Source organism: Opisthocomus hoazin, chromosome 1 (genome assembly GCF_030867145.1).
Source record: "Opisthocomus hoazin isolate bOpiHoa1 chromosome 1, bOpiHoa1.hap1, whole genome shotgun sequence".
Taxonomy (NCBI): domain Eukaryota; kingdom Metazoa; phylum Chordata; class Aves; order Opisthocomiformes; family Opisthocomidae; genus Opisthocomus; species Opisthocomus hoazin.
Window position 1 is genome coordinate 12,408,561 of NC_134414.1, and position 20,388 is coordinate 12,428,948.

Here is a 20,388-nt window from a genome sequence, read left to right on the forward strand (position 1 = left end):
CCAAAGTTGGAAAGACATTTCAAAAACAAGTTTCTTCCAGAAAGTGTAAGCAAGGAACTCTGGAAATTTGCAGATATCTTTCAACATATTCAGAGGAGAACAGAAACAGGAAAAAAAAAGACACATTCTTACAACCACATTTTAATTTCAGTATAGTGGATTTTTTCTATACTGTTTTTTTGCATTCTAGAAATTCCTAATTGCTACTGAAAGTGACCCTCCAACCTCAAATCACATAGGACAGTTAAAGGTTAAAGGAGGCTGTGCAAATTAGTTTTGCTGTTGAAGTGCTTAACACACTTTGACTGCTTTTTTAATACTTTTTACCATATCAAGTATAAGGAGATTCAGATTTCTTTTTTTGGAGTACAGTTTAGAAATACTGCCTCACTTCCTGACTCTATCTTATTAAATTTTGTGGGACCTTGTCTAATGGTTTTAATGTCTGGAAGGAAAGATTCTTATGAAGAAAAATCAGAATTTCCTTTGAAAGATTTATGTTATTATACAGATCTAATAATATTATACTATGCCAACCAGACCCATCCCACAGGGAAGTCTGTTGCCTCCCTGGGGTCTGAGTTAGAGATGTTGCTAGGAAGCTCCATGGTCTGGTGCAGCCCTCTGATTATTACCCGCTGTTGGTAATGCAGGTTGGTGGTGATGAGATGGCAGAGAGAAGTCCCAAGGTCATCAAAAGGGACTTCAGGGCACTGGGGCGATAGGTTGAAGGGTCAGGGGCACAGGTGGTATTTTCCTCAATCCCATCAGTGGCAGGGAAGAACACTGAAAGGGACAGGAAAACTCATCTGATTAACAGGTGGCTCAGGGACTGGTGCCGTTGGTGGAATTTTGATTTCTTTGATCATGGGGAGGTTTACACGGCACCAGACCTGCTGGCAACAGATGGAGTCCAGCTGTCTCCAACAGGAAAAAGGATTCTTGCCCATGAGCTGGCAGGGCTCGTCGAGAGGACTTTGAACTAGGTTTAAAGGGGGAAGAGGGCGTCGCCCAGCTCACTAGAGATGAGCCCAGCTGTGGCATGCCGGGGTTGGGGGTGAGATCGATACCCCGGCTCTAGTGCATCTACACCAACGCATGCAGCACGGGCAACAAACATGAGGAGCTGGAAGCCATTTCACAGCAGGAGAGCTATGGCTTGGTCGCCATCACAGAAACATGGTGGGATGACTCTCATGACTGGAGTGCTAACACCCATCTACAAGAAGGGCCGGAAGGAGGATCCCAGGAACTAAAGGCCTGTCAGCCTGACCTCAGTGCCGGGGAATATTATGGGGTGGTTCATCTTGCGTGCACTCATCGAGCATGTGGACATCCAGGGGATCAGGCCCAGCCAGCACGTGTTCATGAAAGACAGGTCCTGCTTGGCCAACCTGATCTCCTGCTATGACAAAGTGACCTGCCTAGTGGATGAGGGAAAGGCTGTAGACATCTTCTACCTGGGCATTAGTAAGGCCTTTGACACTGTTCCCCACAGCAACCTCCTAGAGAAACTAGCTGCCCACGGTTTGGATGGGTGTACCCTTCGCTGGATAAAGAACTGGCTGGATGGCTGAGCACAGAGAATGGTGGTGAATGGAGTTAAAACCAGCTGGTGGCTGTTCATGAGTGGTGTCCCCCAGGGCTCAGTTTTGGGTCCGGTCTTGTTTAACATCTTTATGAATGATCTGGATGAGGGGATTGAATGTTCCCTCAGGAAGTTTGCAGATGACACCAAGTTGGGTTCGATCAGCTTGAGGGTAGGAAGGCTCTGCGGAGGGTTCTGAACAGACTGGATCGGTGGGCTGAGGCCAAATGTATGAGTTTCAAAAGGGCCAAATGCCTGGTTCTGCATTTCAGTCACAACAACCCCTTGCAAGGCTACAGGCTTGGGGAAGAGTGGCTGCAAACCTGCCCAGCGGAAAAAGACCTTGGGGTGTTGGTCGACAGCTGGCTGAACATGAGCCAATAGAGTACCCAGGTGGCCAAGAAGGCCAACAGCATCCTGGCTTGTATCAGGAATAGTGTGTCCTGAGGCTGATGAAGGGTCTGGAGAACAAGTCTTATGAGGACCAACTGAGGGAACTGGGGCTGTTTAGTCTTGAGAAGAGGAGGCTGAGGGGAGACCTTATTGCTCTCTGCAACCACCTGAAAGGAGGTTGTAGTGAGGCAGGTGTTCGTCTCTTCTCCCAAGTAACTAGCAATAGGACAACAGGCAATGGCCTCAAGTGGCATCAAGGGAGGTTTAGATTAGATATTAGGAAAAATTTCTTTACTGAAAGAGAGGTCGGGCATTGGACCAGGCTGCCCAGGGAAGTGGTGAACTCACCATCCCTGGAGGTATTTAAAAAGCATGTAGATGTGGCACTTCAGGATATGGTTTAGTAGGATTGGTAGTGTTGAGTGGATGGCTGGACTTCATGATTTTAGAGGTATTTTCCAACACATGATTCTACGATTCTATTATTTTATGATTAATTTACATTAATATTCAGATACTTTGGGGTCTTGTTGATAGAAGCATGCATAACAAATGTGAGTTTATTGATTCTGATGACCTACTCTGGACTTCTTGAAGTAGTGCATGAATCTCATAGGTTTACAAAGCACAAGGTGAAAATAATGTGGATATCTGTACAATCTTTACAACATGTTGATGTTATGAGGAAAGGTATATAACCAACATCTGTAGACAAGAATTTGATAACTCTGTTGCACTTATGAATGTTTTGTTCCTGCTCTACATTACTTTTGTTCCAGATCCCCAAATTCACTGAATTTCACAGAAGAAATTGAGTACTAGGTTTATTAATTAATAAACGGAATAGATGGAAATCTCTAGCCTTCTCATTAGATGTATGATTTTTTTTACAACAGTGTTTCAGGTTAAATTTTTACCCTGTAAAGACAGGGAACGATTTTGTTACACATGTCCTTGTACAGTGGATATTTAGTAATGTCTGGGTTAGTCTTTCAGAACATAAAGATGGATGGAGGCAAAACAGAAAAACTCACAGTCCAGCTGTTAACAAAAGCCCGGTAATGAACAGCATGAATAAGTTCTTTTATTCAAAGTAGTTACTTAAATAATGTTCAGCACTGTGAGATCTATCTAACCTCAAAAATTTTTTAGAACTTTGAAATTGAACTGTGAATTAATGAGTGACAAATTCCTCTTACACAGCCAGTAATATTCTGGCACAGGATTCTAAAGCACAGTAATTGATTAGTCTCTCTGACCTAACACTTGAAACACACGTCATATAAGAAAAGTAAGCTGAATAGATGGTGTAAAATCAGTAATTATCTCATACACAATAATTTTTCATTTGAGAAAACAGGTTTTTGGTAAAGAGCTAGGCAAATACAGCAAAATCAGGTTTACCTTTGTTTGCAAAGCATTTAGTTCAAGATAGAGACAATTCAAGTCTCCAGAGAAGTCTGCTTAGTCAGCATTAACCCAAGCACAGAACTTTTTTCAAATACATAATAGCCTTTATTAAGATACTTGTTTCCATTCAATTGATTTTTTCAATAACCATATCCACCAGAATACAAAATTCAATTTAGAAAACTATACATTATATCTTAATTAAATATCAGACAGTTGGAACATTTTTTCTAAGATCTAATTACGAGATAGCCAATTAAGATATTAATTCGGAAATAAAATGCAAATTGTGCTCTGTGATTTGCATAGTGTCTCTGAGATTTGGAATTGTTTATGTGAGGAGTGGCTGAGAACTATCTGTGATTTAAATGACTATTTATCTGTTTTATCCTGACTGCTCAAACTCTACATGTCTTTTTAAACACATGAGAGAGGATTCACCTATAAAAGGTTCAGACATGGAGTAAAAGAATTAAAATATATTAATGTCTGAAATCAAGAGCTGGGAAACTCCTTAATTAGGAGCAGTGAGTAGAATCTATCATTAATATTACTTTAGAAGCTAAATTTCTTAGACTCTGTCTAGGAGTCTGGGGTGTTAAGACAGGCACAGACATAAAATCCTCAGACATAAAATCAGACACAAAACGAAAAAAACAACATAAAAATACATGAAAACAGAGGAATACAAATAAACAATACCATGAGGTGACATAATTGATGCTCTTAGTATGCTAACTATTACCATGTTTTTAGCAGGAGCGTAGAGGAGAATATCCAAACAGAGATTTAAAGGAGGGTGAGACATTTTGTGGATATTGATAAGAAGCATGTCCCTGCTGTAATAGGCTGACAGAATAAGCTGGTCCAGATAATTGGTCCAGAATAAGCTTAGTATTTCATCTGAAATGAATTTTTCTGTGGGGTCAAAAAAATTCGGCAATAACAAAAAAACCAGCACCCAAAATAGTCAAAGAAAAGAAATATTTTTGGTATTGCTTACAGCTGCTGTGTCTGATTTGAGAACTCATTTAAATGTCATGGTTAGAATAGTTATGATAACTACATCCCCAATGTGATACAACTGTAATGAAGTGAATTGAATCACAAGAAAGGAGGGTAATGCCCACCGAAAAAAAATAAAAAAGAGAATATAAGCAAAATTTTCTAGCTCCAAAGTTTTGTAATTGTGGTACCGAAGACAAAGTATTTCGTAGAACTCTAGAAAGTTTTCTTACTCCTGGAAATATTTTTTCATACTTTGAAAGAACAGGATTATTAGAGCTGAAGATTTCTCCTATAAAAGTTCTTTTCTATGAAAATAAAATCTTGTGTTTTTTCTAAAACTATGATTTTAAATGAAAAATTTTTGTTAATAAAGTTTCAATAAAAATTATGTAGCATTTTCATTAATGAATCCTGATCAGTAAATTTCTTTAAAATAAGAAATGGTTTGTTTTGAACACTCCAAATGAAGTTTCCTGCTTCTTGATCACTGACACAGGTTATAGAAACAAAACGCCATGTATAACCTTATTCTACTTTTTAAAAATCCATTTTCAAAACACAGCAGCTCAAAAGTACCCTTTCAGACAATCTTAGAAGTAATTTGCCTTCTTCTTACATTAAATACTCACTTACTATAAGCATATAAAGTTTTTGAAACAATAACTCTGCATGAAACTGTGGATTCTGCCTGGAGAGCCCTGTGGGAGAGGGTCACAATTAAAGCTGCTGCGTACAGGGAACAGAGAGCAATCTTAAAAAATACTTTGTAGTTTTGTGCATCCAGATTCACCTTGGTCTGTCTCTGAGATCTCCCAGCCACCTAAACCACTAGAAATGCCAGGATGTGACAACTTCAGACAGAATCAGTGGGGCTGAAATTAAGGCCAGAAATCAAATTTCTTCCTTGAAATTTCTCTTCTGAGATGCACAAATAGCAACTGAGTCAAACTTTTGAAGTTTTTACCCTACAGGACAGGCCTGTTGGGGAATTCCCAAAGCTGGAAAGATTTTCAGGCGCTTAATTCCTTGAAGTCAGTGGGGAAACGTTCGGTCTCTGTTTAGTAGGCTCAGCTGTCCCTTGGCACGTCTAACTGACAGCTCCTTTCCAAGGCAGAAGGCAGCAGAATATGCCAGAACCTGACTGAGCACAGAGAGAAGGTGCAGGAGTATTCAGGAATGTGAATTTACTATACTGTTTCTGCAAAAAAGAATTCAAGGTGAAGACTCCTCTTTCCTGAACATGAATGAGTTCCTACCCTTGAGTAGACTTCCCTCCATAGACCTCCTCTACTTTTAAAGAATGGGTGTCCATTAAGCCTGCACCCAAAGAAACACTTCACATCTGCCCACCTGCTTGAAGAACAATGACACCTCTGTTTTTCCAAGAAGCCAGTATGTCATCTGAGACAGTGATACACTGGTCAAGGCTTATCTTCCCTGATTCTCAGCACGTAACAGATGTTTGCATGTATGCACCCTGAATCCTCTTTACTGGGGACAGCAGAGAACAATTTACCTTACCTAAGATCTGAATCGCCTTGTGTGTATGCCTGTACCTCTCCACTGACTAATTAAGTAAGCTCAGACAAATTTAACACTGGCCTTAGGTGAGATCAGTCTTGCTCTTCTCCATCAGTGCTATAAAATGTCCAGATAAACACCTGTTTGAATTAAGAATGAAATTATGGCGTAAAACCATTACTGCTTATTTTGAAGAGAGATAGGTCATTTTCTCTTGTAGGTACGACCACAGATATTTATACGAACAGCTGTATAGAAGTGAATGTCCATATCAGAGAAGCAAAGAGGTTTCTCTGGGATACCTCCTGAGCTCAAGATGAATCTCACTCTTTGAGAAATGCAGCAGTCAAGTACAGCCTGCTATAAGACAACCACAGAAAAAAGCAATGGTTTCCCTGCCTGGGATCTATATCTTGACCCTGGGTGGATTCCTGGGTGGTTCAGAGGAGAGCTCAGAAGAAAGATGTGGGGTTTATGCTGGTTGGTTGGAAACACCTTGACTGCATTCCAGTGGGTATGGCTTTCTGCACCTCCCAGATGAATTACTGTAGCTGAATGAAACGCAGGCTCTGTGGTAGCTGCTGCCGCTGTTCCCAGGGTGCTCCTTTGGCCTTATTGTTTTCAACTGGGAGAGAGGAATCTTTGCTTCGTGGAGTATGAATCGTTTAGTCTTCTGGTTACAAGAGGACAACCAGAATGGAATAGAAAACTGTCACGGAGCTTCTGGTTGCCAGTAGCTGAAATTGGCATATTAAGTTCAATGTAGTGTAAAAAAACAGGGGGAGATGATTAGAAAACACTAATTACCTTTACCCAAGCCCTTGTACTGGGAGATCCCCCATGACAAGGACTGATGGAGCAGCAAGAAGTAATTAGATTTCCGACAGAGCAATAGCTGCATAAGTAATTAAGCTATCTATTTTCTTATTAGTGCTACGTAATATCAGTTATCTATCTTATAGTAAATAAAAAATACACATAAACCTTCTGAAAAGTTTCAGCTAAGAGAGGACAGCTTCAGAAGCAGTACTGTCTTTGATTTTTTTTTTTTAATAAAAAAAGCCCCTGTGTATTCATTACTCTGCTTCTGTGTAAGGTAATTTCAAGTAATCAGCTATTGACAAAACTAGATGAACAACCTGCAGTGAGTGTTTCAGTTTCTAGACATTTACTGCTGTGCAGGAGTTTCTAGATGTTTGTATAAATGTCTGTGGTCAGAGCATGTAACTATACAACACATTTTAGTATATCACTTCTGCTTAAACCTCCCCAAAATCTCTATTAAGTGCACAGCTAACATCAAGCCCCGCATTTAGTGACAGTCATCCTCCTCAAGATATGGCTGAGCTGACAATACATTGCAGTTTAATTCTCATTATGTCAGAGATGCTCAGGTAAAATCTGGTTTGGGTTAGTTAACACATAGTTTCTGTTACTCAGATTACCTCCAGATGATGCACATATGACTATGAAAAGTGAACTGATTTAGCCAAAACCTGAAATCTTTGAACAAACGCAGATTTTGGAAAACCACTCAAAAGGAAACATATTTAACTTACTTTACTTTAACTGCTAGTATAGAAGGAACAATTTTCCTTTTAGTATGCGTTTGGTAGAATCACGTTAAAAATCAACTCAGCCAATCATGGTTAATAACAGTCAGCATCCAGGCTTAGCATTGATTTATGCATATCAGCACTTAGAGACAAAAGATGTTTAACAGCATACTGGTTAAAATGTATTAACTCTCCATGTTTTATAACTATGCATTTTCCCGGGATAGAGATGACTTACTCATTATGATTCAGCCAGTCCCCACTTCCTTCATTGTTACTGATCAACATGAATAATGGTTGAAGGATATGACCCCTTAGTAAATATAGATTTTATTTTATTAACTTTGCCTTCCTAATTAAAATACTCTTCATGTAATCCATTTGGCTATTACACTGTTTCTAATTAATAGGAAAAAGATCACCACAATTCAGCTTGGACCTTATTCCTTGAAGTAATACGTGGCTTTTTTATCTGCTCTTCCTGAAAGCAGTATTTTCTTGCCAAGATTTATAATATCTTTTCAAGGCAGTAGTGAACTGAATTCCACCAGAATGAGGTTTAGAGGGTTTTAGTATTTCATCCACGTTATCAGTCGCCTTCAGCCTTAACCTCTGGAGACACAACGGCTTCACTATAAACTATCAATTCAGCCATAGTGAGGGGGAAATGCGCTGCTGTGTGTGCTACTTTGTCATTTTAATAGAGTGACGGAAAAATGAATTACACCACAAGTTTAAAAATCAGAAGTTTTCATTACTCCGAGTAAGATTCTTCCATAATCACTCAGCAGTGTTGGTGAGATGGGCTCTTCGGTATAAATCTCTGCTGCATGGATCGTGTTTTTATGTTCAGAACTTCAGGGTGTTTTAAGTACTCCTAAATCATCTCAAATGTGGAGCTAGAGAAAGCATCTCTCTGCATTTCTGCACTTTCCCACTTTCCCTCTCTAACCAAAAAATGGAGCACGAGTAACAACAGCCACAAAGCTGGGACAACGGGATGAATACTGTCCTAGTGGTCCAGTATGTCTTTCCCTTTAACTGCCACACATTTTCCTCCTGTTTATCACCCAAAGGACGTCTGTAAGTAAGATGTGAACAGAAGGGATTACAGATTTGCTGAGAGAAGAGACTGTTCCTGGACCACATGATCTGGGACAGATGCTCTTTATCAGGACATAGTAACATGGAGCTACAAATCCCTGGGTCTTCCCTGCTCATAAATACCTTCTCTCTATTCATATATGCATGTGTGTTTTGTGTGTGTGCAGTGAGTCACTGTTCCTAGGTGTAGACTCTAGGATGATGCAGATAAATCAAAAAAAAAAAAAAGAGAAATAAAGAAGTAATGGAAAATAACATACTCACATATTACAGAGAAAGATAATAGAAAGGAAACAGATCTTGAGGGAGCTGGCGGATGTCATTGCTGAGCCACTCTCCATCATCTTTGAGAGGTCCTGGAGGACAGGAGAGGTGCCCGAGGACTGGAGAAAGGCCAATGTCACTCCAGTCTTCAAAAAGGGCAAGAAGGAGGACCCAGGGAACTACAGGCCGGTCAGCCTCACCTCCATCCCGGGAAAGGTGATGGAGCAGCTTATCCTGGAGGCCATCATGAAGCAAGTGGAAGAAAAGAAGGTTATCAGGAGTAGTCAGCATGGATTCACCAAGGGGAAATCGTGCCTGACCAATCTGATAGCTTTCTACGATGACATGACTGGCTGGGTAGACGAAGGGAGAGCTGTGGATGTTGTCTACCTTGACTTCAGCAAGGCTTTCGACACAGTCTCCCATGATGTCCTCCTAGGGAAGCTGAGGAAGTATGGGCTGGATGAGTGGTCGGTGAAGTGGATTGAGAACTGGCTGAATGGCAGAACTCAGAGGGTTGTCATCAGCGGCGCTGAGTCTAGTTGGAGGCTGGTGACAAGTGGTGTCCCCCAGGGGTCAGTACTGGGCCCAGTCTTGTTTAACTTCTTCATCAACGACCTGGATGAAGAGTTAGAATGTACCCTCAGCAAGTTTGCTGACGACACCAAACTGGGAGGTGTGGTAGATACACAAGAAGGCTGTGCTGCCATTCAGCGTGACCTGGATAGGCTGGAAAGCTGGGCAGAGAGGAACCTGATGAGGTTCAACAAGGGCAAGTGCAGGGTCCTGCACCTGGGGAGGAACAACCTCATGCACCAGTACAGGCTTGGGGTGGACCTGCTGGAGAGCAGCTCTGTGGAGAGGGACCTGGGTGTCCTGGTGGACGACAGGTTAACCATGAGCCAGCAGTGTGCCCTGGCTGCCAAGAAAGTCAATGGGATCCTGGGGTGCATCAAGAAGAGTGTGGCCAGCAGGACGAGGGAGGTTCTCCTTCCCCTCTACACTGCCCTGGTGAGGCCTCATCTAGAGTACTGTGTCCAGTTCTGGGCTCCCCAGTTCAAGAAGGATGAAGAGCTACTGGAGAGAGTCCAGCGGAGGGCTACAAGGATGGTGAGGGGACTGGAGCATCTCCCCTACGAGGAGAGGTTGAGGGAACTGGGCTTGTTCAGCCTGAAGAAGAGAAGGCTGCGAGGGCACCTTATAAATGCCTACAAATATCTGAAGGGTGGGTGTCAGGAGATGGGGCCAAGCTCTTTTCAGTGGTGCCCAGTGACAGGACAAGGGGCAATGGGCACAAACTGAGGCACAGGAAGTTCCGTCTGAACATGAGGAGGAACTTCTTCCCTCTGAGGGTGACGGAGCACTGGAACAGGCTGCCCAGGGAGGTTGTGGAGTCTCCTTCTCTGGAGATATTCAAGACCTGCCTGGACAAGATCCTGTGCAGCCTACTGTAGGTGACCCTTCTTCGGCAGGGGGGTTGGACTAGATGACCCACAGAGGTCCCTTCCAACCCCTACTATTGTGTGATTCTGTGATTAACTGCTAATCAGTACCCTCTAGCAAATCTCTATTTGTCACAATGCTAATTTTAAAGGAGCAGAAATAGGTTTGGGATTTTTTTGGAGAAACATATGCCTAGCATCTAATGAAGACCATTTGAGGCTCACTTAACTTCATTAACCAGAAGTCTATAGCTGTTCTAAAGATCAGAAAATCTCAAGGATAATAGTAGCTTTCATCCTGTTCCAACTACCTTTAAATCTTTCTAGGAATATATACTGGATCACATTTTCAGTCTTAGCTTTAATATTTTGTATAGTTACCTTTTATCATGTGGCCTACACAGAATGGTGGAACAACACTGCTGCAATTTAACATCTTAATTTCTTGTCCCCTCTTGAATTGTTGTTTTTGAGAAGAAAGCATCTCATTCTTCTCAACCTTTAATAGAAAATGTTTTAATTATTTCAGGAGTATTTTTAGTTTATTTTCTTAGACTTGGAAGAGTCTCTTTCATCCTCTAAAGAGTCTCACCTCAGAAAATTCTCTGTGGGCATTGCTTATTACTCTCAGAAGATGTATTTGAAGAGAACGATCTTCAGTGAGCCATCCATAGACTTCTCCCATTCTGCGTTTCAATATGCTGTTGGATAGAGCAGAGCTTTAAAGTAAAATCAGTAATGTGTATTTCTTGTGGGAGAACAGAGATACACCCACAAATGGGCACAATTTCTCAGGAGTGCCACTGACTTGATTTCACGCAGGATTGCAAGTACAGGTCTGTTGGTAATGTAGAGCTGTCTTTGGGATTGCCTCTCTGTTTGTTTTTCAGCTGTGTTAGTCACCTTATTGATTTGTCCTTTTGCAATTAAAATAAATCTTACACAATCCTTCAGGATTCTTTGTCACCTCTTTTTCTGTGCTTTTCCCCATGTCTCATTTCCACTGGGAGAATAGAAATTTCATGTTATTCCAAAGTATTAAACATGTTGTTCTTTCATACTGAAAGTTGTCAGAGCAGACTGAGGGTGAGCATAAGTCTTCAAATATATAAATAGCAGTCTTAGAAAGGCAGGGAATTAAATGCTTCCTTTGCGCACATAGATACGACAATAAGTAATGGGCTTAAAAAATCACTTTTTAAAAGTAGGTTAGACATTAGAAAGAGTATAAGGAGTACTTAAGCATAGGAAACTGTTGCCTGAGGAGTCTGTGGAATTTTTGTCTTTGAAAGATTGTAAGCAGATCCATCCAAAGATGAAAGCAGGAATGAGACAGAGATGTTCCTGCAGTACAAAAATGAAAGATTTGAATGACGTCCTGAGTTCCCAGCCAGTGCCATCTTCTACAGTTCTAAATCAACTTTGATTTAGGAGGTTCCTTAACTGCAGATCAGTCGTAGATTTAAGAATGCTCCAGGAGAACTTTGCTCCATCCTGGCCTGGTGTCACTTTTTGCCAGTCATTTGCTGTTGGCCACTTCCAGAAGCAGCACATTGATTTCGTGGACCTGTGATCTGGCATAATACAGCCATGTTTATTTTCCAGTGCCATGTTTTGAGGTGTCTAAGACTTGAATTTTCTCTCAGAGACATATGCATTGCATTGCATTGACATAAATAGGTGTGCTCACTTGCCAATATGCACACTAGGAAATTCTCTGATATTTGCTTAACACCATGTTGCACTTACACACACCCTAGGGAAGATACAGCATTCCTGCAAGGGCAAAATGAAGACATTCTTCCAAACATGCTTAGAGCTTACTCCTATTGCCCACTAACTGGGGGAGAAAATTGGACTGCAAGATGCAATATTTATTAGAAACAGGTCAGACAGATAGATATATAAAAAAAATTTTTTTTTCAACAGAGAAAAGAAGATTACGAATATCAAGTTTATTGATTTGCTTTCAGTGTAGATGTTTGTCTCACCCACTTCCCTAAAATCCTGAAGCATAGATTGTGGAGTCGTTACTTATGTTAATCTTTTATGGTTCATACCATGGAAAGAAAATTATGTTCCTTTCAGATATTACACAAATGGCTTTGGCTAGCCACTCTGCTGCTTCCATCTGCAGCAGGATAAAGCTGGTGGCTGCTATTGTTCACCTTGGGGATCTCTGAGCTCCAGGGCTGCCAGGTAAATGGAGACCACAAAGCTCTTTTTCAACACTAAGCTATTCTTTACACTCTAGTCTGCTTTACCTCTAAGGACACTGTTTGGATATAGGAGGGAAGGCAGCTTTTCACTTCCCTTATCTCTTTTACAGCTCTAGAAAAGCAAACCTTTGTTTTACTTTTAAGTTCTTTGACTTTTTGGGTGGCAATGAAGATTCTGACTTAATGCTGCTAATTACCGTGCATTTAATTACTGGATATAATATGATAGCTGCTTCCTTAAGCTAGGTGTTGATGCCTGAACAAAAGAACTCCGAGATAAACAAATGAATGGGCAGCAGACAGTTGCCTCAGGGGAAACAGCATTCAGGTGAAGCTGTAGTAGGCTCCTATCTACCGTGGATTGAATCAAAAGGAAGCAGGCTCCTCATACAGGCTGGGGCTGCATGATTGAAAGTATTTTTTCACCTGCTTATTTTGTTCCTGGAGAAGAGAACCACACACTGATATCACATTTAACTGCCACATTTTTGTCAAAGGTTATCCAGTTAGAACTGATCTAGACAGAAGAATTCTGGCTGATCAATTTTTCCCTGAAGTAGCAAAAATAACCAAAAATTAATTTAGAGCATATTTCAGGTCTGCAGAATTTCATATCCTCATTTGTTTTACAGGAACTCTTCTGCCAGTTGGGCTTGCATAAACACTGAAGAAGACATGTTAACTGAGACCATACAGCGTACTTTCAGGAGGGAAATTTTTACATCCTCTGCAGTGAGATCTTTCTTTGTCCAACAGACACTTTTACAAGTTTCACAAAAAGATCTCTTTTTAAATTATTGAAAAGATCTCGTGTCCCTCAGATCATATCTTGCTTTAGTTTTCCTCAGCAACCGTTGCTCTTTTTGGTTTTGTTCAAACATCAGACATCAGTAGCGGAGAGGATGCCGACTGTTACATAAAATGAGGAACAGCTGAAAATCACCTTCAACCAAGCTGTTTTTATCTACACAATACTCTATATTTCTCTCTGGAATATGTTCCAAAGTTATTCTGCTAAGTGAAAGTGTTATTTATTCTCTAATGAATGTTATCTGTAAGGATGTCTCCTGGCATATGACCTGTGGATAACAGAGGCAATAAGGAGAAACAGATGAAGCCTAGTGTCCATACCTCAATTAAGATGAATAGCAGTTAGATTAAAATAATATTTTTTTCACACTTGAAAGTCAACACACTCACCTTTTCACTTGAGGTTATGTTCAGTTTCTCAGGGTGTATGAGGTAAGTATTTGCTGAGCATTTGAAATGTTTTCCATGAATCAAAAAGCTCTGGAATCCTACAATCACTAATGACTTGCCATCTTTCATCTCTTCACAGGCAGGCAATGCAATTTCAGGAACTGCATAGAAAGTCAAGAGTGGAGTGTTTATCGAAGGATACCTTTTCTCCTCGCCTTGAGGCTCTACAGGGTGATTTATTTGATACATGATCTCCTTGGCCACTCCATTTTCTGTTTATCTGAGCATAAGACAGGTGCTATATGAAATCCTTATCCTGCAAAAAATCTCATTTTTTTTTCAAGACTTCAGACTGAGAATATTAGAGGTAAACTCAAATCAGAAATGAAACAAGAAAAGCTAACAAGAAACCGGAAATGTTCTTTTTTTGTGTTTTCCCACAAAAGAGCGGTGTGTCTTTCAGAATACAGTTCTTTCTGTGCATTTAGAAATAAACTACAATAATTCTCCACTTCACAGAACAAGAGGGAAGCAAAATGCACTTGTGAGGTACCAAGTAACTGTCTGTTAGTGGATGAAGTCTTCCCTGTGAGCCCATTTCATTTCAGTGACAGGAATTTTCCCTACACTTGGAGCGTCCTTTTGTAACCTTCCCAGTTGAATGGGCAGCCCAGAGCAACTCCATGTTCAGAACATGAATGAAAGTATAAAACTTATCCCAGTCCATTTGTCTACGTAGCTTCACAAGAGAAATCAGTGGCATGAGCCTTCTTTTATTTCAGATGTAGCTCTTTCCTCTTTGAGTGCTAGGAACCATCTGTTGTTTACAAAATCCTGCTAAATGCCTTCTTCACATATATGAATGATACACAAAAAAGTCCCCAACATTATCTGCTTGTAAGATGTGGATTAGTCCTGGTGTCACATCTATTCCAGGTCAGTGCCTTAGGCTGTTCTCCACAGAACCAATCAGCCTAGTTGTGGACCAGCATTTAAATATTCATAGCCAACAGAGCCAAACAGCTGCAACTGAGAAAGGACACAGCGAACTCAGGCCATCAATGGGCAAAGACTTTATTGTCTTGCATACTAGCTACGTCAAGAAGCCTTCCTGCAGGTTACCATTATTCCTGTTGCTTTTTTCTCTCCCCTCTGGTGAGAAGCCTAGAGCTTGTCCCATAGTGGAAGGAGAACATTTTTGTGAGAATGAACTTTTTTGTGGAACACAAATAAACACTCCACAACATCGCACACTCCACACGAGTCTTGCTGTGCTGCAGAGACATAAACTAGTCTGCTTTCCTGACTAAGGGTGATTCAAAGCAAAAACAAAAGTCGTCAGTAAAAAAACCTGTTTGTTTTATTTCTGACTTATAGTTGGTTTTGCTAGCAAATCTGAACCAAATCTATTGAAAGGAAGTGAGAGGCTCCTACATCCTTGGGATCTCCCTAGTGCAGAGCCATATGTAGAGAGAATACATCACTCCAGCTGTCCTCAGCTGTCTGATGCAGCTGCAGAAATGCTCTGGCTGCGTAATGGTAATTAGTTTACACCTATCCCAGCAGCTACTGGCTGGGGACAGGTTAACCTATGTCTATGTAGCCGCTTCTCATCCGTTACCCTGGAATTTCTGTTAATAAGTAGAAAGGATAGAAAAACATTCTCTACACTTCTCTTTTTTTTTCTTTGTAAACGCTTCCAGTTCATGCTACATTTTTCACAAATAAATTGTGTAGTGCTGCAACATGCATGCACAGACATAAACTGATCTGGTAGAATTAAGGATTTTTGTTTTACCTTCAAAGAGTTTACAGTTTAGACTTCTGAGAAAAGCTATCATTTCCAATTTACTGAATGAAAGTCATATACTGAATAACAACTTTCTTATAATTAGACATGGCAGCTCCCACCACAGCTAGAAACAGGCATTTTTCACTGAAAAAAGCAAAGCCACTGCTCTCTAGATCTCACTTTTTTTAAGACCTAGGCTATATTGCTCCATTCTTACTCACAGTCACTAATTCCTGAAGTCTTTACTCATAAAAGCATTTTGGAGGGCTAAATTTCCCACTGTTGTAAGTAAATAAATCCCTTATAGAATTAAATATGGTTTGGAGTCTGGAGGAGTGAAGGTCCAACACATTTTTTTTAAATGATGCTTACATGCTTCTAAATTTGGGTGCTGCTGCAAAGAATTGGCAATTTCTTGTATTAAGGGCAAAAGTTGAAAGCAAAAGTCATGTGGCACCAGATTCAACTAGAGACAGAGGAGGTGACATTTGCCCTGCTTCACTCTAAACAACTAGCAAGGAGGCTTTTCCCCCTAAGCTAGTCATTAACAGTCTTTGTACAAGCCTTTTTCTAGAATGTGATTTCTCTGAGCTATATGCACATTACAAACAAGGACTTAGGAAGGTCCTATTTTTCTCCGTTAACTATGGAGGTCACTATGATGACTAGTCACCGTGAAAGTATCTAAATTATAGACTTCTAAATATGTTTAGGCGAATCTCGCCCTGAGGCCTGTGGTCCTTTCGGGTGTTAGTCCAGAAAAGTATTAAGATAATCCATCAAAGAGCCTACAGCTAAAATGTATTTGAAAGGAAGGGTGGACACTGTTGCCATAACACACAGAAATAATTAAGAAATTTGCATCTGAAATTGCCAAAATGTAGGCTGATATCACAGATCAAGGGCAGAGGCAGGAGTCCCTGTTGCTGCCTGTTTGTTTTCGCCTGTGCCCAAGGGGAAAGGGCAGCGGTGTGCAATAGGGCAGACTTAGAATAGAGGCTGGTGTCCTATCAGTGGGATAGTCTCAGTGTCCCAGCTTCCAAGACAGCTGGGCAGAGTTGCAATCCTTACATGTTTCCCTGAGGGTCTCACCAGGATGGCTGGTTTCACTGACTCCATTTTTTTTTTTTTGTGTTCCTGTAGGGTTAATTCTTGGGACAGAATCAGGTCATCCCCCAACAATGCAGTGGAAAGGCAGCAGGCCACGTTAGCTGACTCCTGGTATGCTGATTTTGTGGCCATCTCACCATTTTTCTCACCTCATTTAGGGCCCACTTGTTCTAGCGGAGATCAGGCAGAAGAGAAAGGTGCATAGAATGTGGAAAGAGGGACAGGCCACTTGGGAAGAGTACAGAAACGTAGTGAGAGCATGCAGGGATGCGACGAGGAAGGCCAAGGCTCACCTGGAATTGAAGCTGGCAAGGGATGTCAAAAACAACAAGAAGGGCTTCTTCAACTACATCAGCAGCAAAAGGAAGGCTAGGGACAACGTGGGGCCGCTGCTGAATGAGGAGGGTGTCCTGGTGACGGAGGATGCAGAGAAGGCAGAGCTAATGAATGCCTGCTTTGCTTCAGTCTTCAGTGCTAAGACTGGCCCTCAGGAATCCCAGGCCCCGGAGGGAAGAGATGAAGCCTACAAAGAGAACGACTTTCCCTTGGTCAAGGAGGACTGTGTGAGGGATCGCTTAAGCGATCTGGATGTCCACAAATCCATGGGCCCCGATGGAATGCACCCACGAGTGCTGAGGGAGCTGGCGGATGTCATTGCTGAGCCACTCTCCATCATCTTTGAGAGGTCCTGGAGGACAGGAGAGGTGCCCGAGGACTGGAGAAAGGCCAATGTCACTCCAATCTTCAAAAAGGGCAAGAAGGAGGACCCAGGGAACTACAGGCCGGTCAGCCTCACCTCCATCCCGGGAAAGGTGATGGAGCAGCTTATCCTGGAGGCCATCATGAAGCAAGTCGAAGAAAAGAAGGTTATCAGGAGTAGTCAGCATGGATTCACCAAGGGGAAATCATGCCTGACCAATCTGATAGCTTTCTACGATGACATGACTGGCTGGGTAGACGAAGGGAGAGACGTGGATGTTGTCTACCTTGACTTCAGCAAGGCTTTCGACACAGTCTCCCATGATATCCTCCTGGGGAAGCTGAGGAAGAGTGGGCTGGATGAGTGGTCGGTGAAGTGGATAGAGAACTGGCTGAATGGCAGAACTCAGAGGGTTGTCATGAGTGGCGCTGAGTCTAGTTGGAGGCTGGTGACAAGTGGTGTCCCTCAGGGGTCAGTACTGGGCCCAGTCTTGTTTAACTTCTTCATCAACGACCTGGATGAAGAGTTAGAATGTACCCTCAGCAAGTTTGCTGATGACACCAAACTGGGAGGTGTGGTAGATACATCGGAAGGCTGTGCTGCCATTCAGCGTGACCTGGATAGGCTGGAAAGCTGGGCAGAGAGGAACCTGATGAGGTTCAACAAGGGCAAGTGCAGGGTCCTGCACCTGGGGAGGAACAACCTCATGCACCAGTACAGGCTTGGGGTGGACCTGCTGGAGAGCAGCTCTGCGGAGAGGGACCTGGGTGTCCTGGTGGACGACAGGTTAACCATGAGCCAGCAGTGTGCCCTGGCTGCCAAGAAAGCCAATGGGATCCTGGGGTGCATCAAGAAGAGTGTGGCCAGCAGGACAAGGGAGGTTCTTCTTCCCCTCTACACTGCCCTGGTGAGGCCTCATCTAGAGTACTCTGTCCAGTTCTGGGCTCCCCAGTTCAAGAAGGATGAAGAGCTACTGGAGAGAGTCCAGCGGAGGGCTACAAGGATGGTGAGGGGACTGGAGCATCTCCCCTACGAGGAGAGGTTGAGGGAACTGGGCTTGTTCAGCCTGAAGAAGAGAAGGCTGCGAGGGGACCTAATATATACTTTCAAATATCTGAAGGGTGGGTGTCAGGAGGATGGGGCCAAGCTCTTTTCAGTGGTGCCCAGTGACAGGACAAGGGGCAATGGGCACAAACTGAGGCACAGGAAGTTCCGTCTGAACATGAGGAGGAACTTCTTCCCTCTGAGGGTGACAGAGCACTGGAACAGGCTGCCCAGGGAGGTTGTGGAGTCTCCTTCTCTGGAGATATTCAAGACCCGCCTGGACAAGATCCTGTGCAGCCTACTGTAGGTGACCCTGCTTCGGCAGGGGGGTTGGACTAGATGACCCACAGAGGTCCCTTCCAACCCCTACTATTCTGTGATTCTGTGATTCTGTGAATATGTTGCAAATACAAAGAACCCATTAGGTTTCTGTCACTAGCTTTTACTTCTCAGGTTACTAGCCCAGGGTCTCTTCCTGCGTGGTGAACACATCTGAGTAAGTTTTCCTTACGCCCTTTGGTGGTTAGGGAAGTAAGTACTGATATCACCGAACTCCATGTGAGAGGAAGGGTTACCTACACATTGCCTTTAGGACAGTAGGTATAGGTCAGCACATTGGCTCAGGAAGAAAACATAATGGTTAACAAACTTTGCTTTGGGAAAATCTATTTCACATCCACCCAGAGGCCACACCAGCAATTCTTAACACAGTGTTACTAAAGTGAGGCACAGCTTCATGCTGCGTATGCAAGTGATGAATTTTAAACTGCAGTGAACAAAATGGATGCTACAAAACCAAAGTTCGTGTCCCAGCCTTTCTTTATACAGTGCTACTAAGACTGGCCAAGTAGACTTGTGTTTACCTGGCGTGTCATGAGAATGATGCAAGTCTTTGTAGAGTATGTACCGCTACGACATGGCTGACATTTCTTTCAATCTTTTACATATGCACATGTGTAGGAGAGACTATGAGTAAGCGTTTTAGGTATGCTTGACTGGACTGTCTTGGTTTTTTGCCTTGCTCAGGAAAGAGGCTGGATATAGTTGCATGGTATTACTCACCTGCCCAGCAGTAAAAATTCTCCAGCGAGTCCTAGGCGCCTCATAGCCATTAAGAGCCCTCTGACAGTCATGCCTTCACAGAAGCAGGCAACCACTCTGGCCTTGGGCAGGTGGCTCCGAAGCTTTCGCAGCAGCTTGTCAAAGCTCTGTTCACCAGCATTGCTATAGATCTTGTAGGAATGCGCAATGCAGATCCCTTCCTTGGCTGCCATGTCTTTGAAAGCTTCCATTCCACTTTCACCATAGTTTCCTAAATACAAACAGAAATAAATAGGCACATATTAAAATTTGCAGAAGGTTTTCTTCCTTTGGAAACAGAAAATATTTTAAAGAATATATACCATCTGTGTAGAGTAAGCAGTGATTATATTGGTTCCATGTATAATACACATAACACAAAAGGCACTAGAGGCAACTGTAAAGAAAATTTTTGTGATCCAATGAACACCAATTGAGCAAATGTTTTTAAAGCAATGATAAGATATCTTAGCTTTTTATTGAAAGAAAAAGGGGGAGATGTTGGGTTTGATGTAACTTGAGAGTTAGCATGACTAGGCAGCTTAAGCAAAACAGCTAGCATAACTGAACAGGCCACTGGAAAGGACAGCTAAGAACAGCCATTGAGAAAGTTCTGATAGTGCGCATGGTGTGGGTTAGCAAAAACACGATGTGTTCAAGGACGTGGAGGCAGTCTGTTGCTATTAGCGTTAGTGCATAGTTACCAATCATAAGGGAATATGGGGTGCGTGAACAGCGTGTGATTTATGTCTGTAGCCTATCCGAATAAGCGTGATTGCATGTACAGATATGAAAAATGTATATAACCACGCAAGTGGAGCAATAAAGTGAATCGACTGTGCATTGCATCAATGCGTAAGAGTCTTTCCTGTCCCTGCATGGATGCTGAAACTCGGCACATCTGCACAGAGATCAATGTACCAATCTTAAAAAAATGTCATTAACATTTTAATTAAT

General features: G+C 42.2%; 1 protein-coding gene across 7 annotated transcripts in view; it reads right to left on the reverse strand.

Annotated features, from left to right (window-relative positions):
* GRM5 (glutamate metabotropic receptor 5) overlaps positions 1-20,388 on the reverse strand; it is a 307,489-nt gene that overhangs the window by 148,288 nt on the left and 138,813 nt on the right. For all 7 annotated transcript variants that reach the window (XM_075417220.1, XM_075417224.1, XM_075417219.1 and 4 more), the window contains one exon: positions 19,414-19,663. In XM_075417220.1, the coding sequence (XP_075273335.1) occupies positions 19,414-19,663 (250 nt within the window). The remainder of the gene's footprint in view (positions 1-19,413; positions 19,664-20,388) is intronic.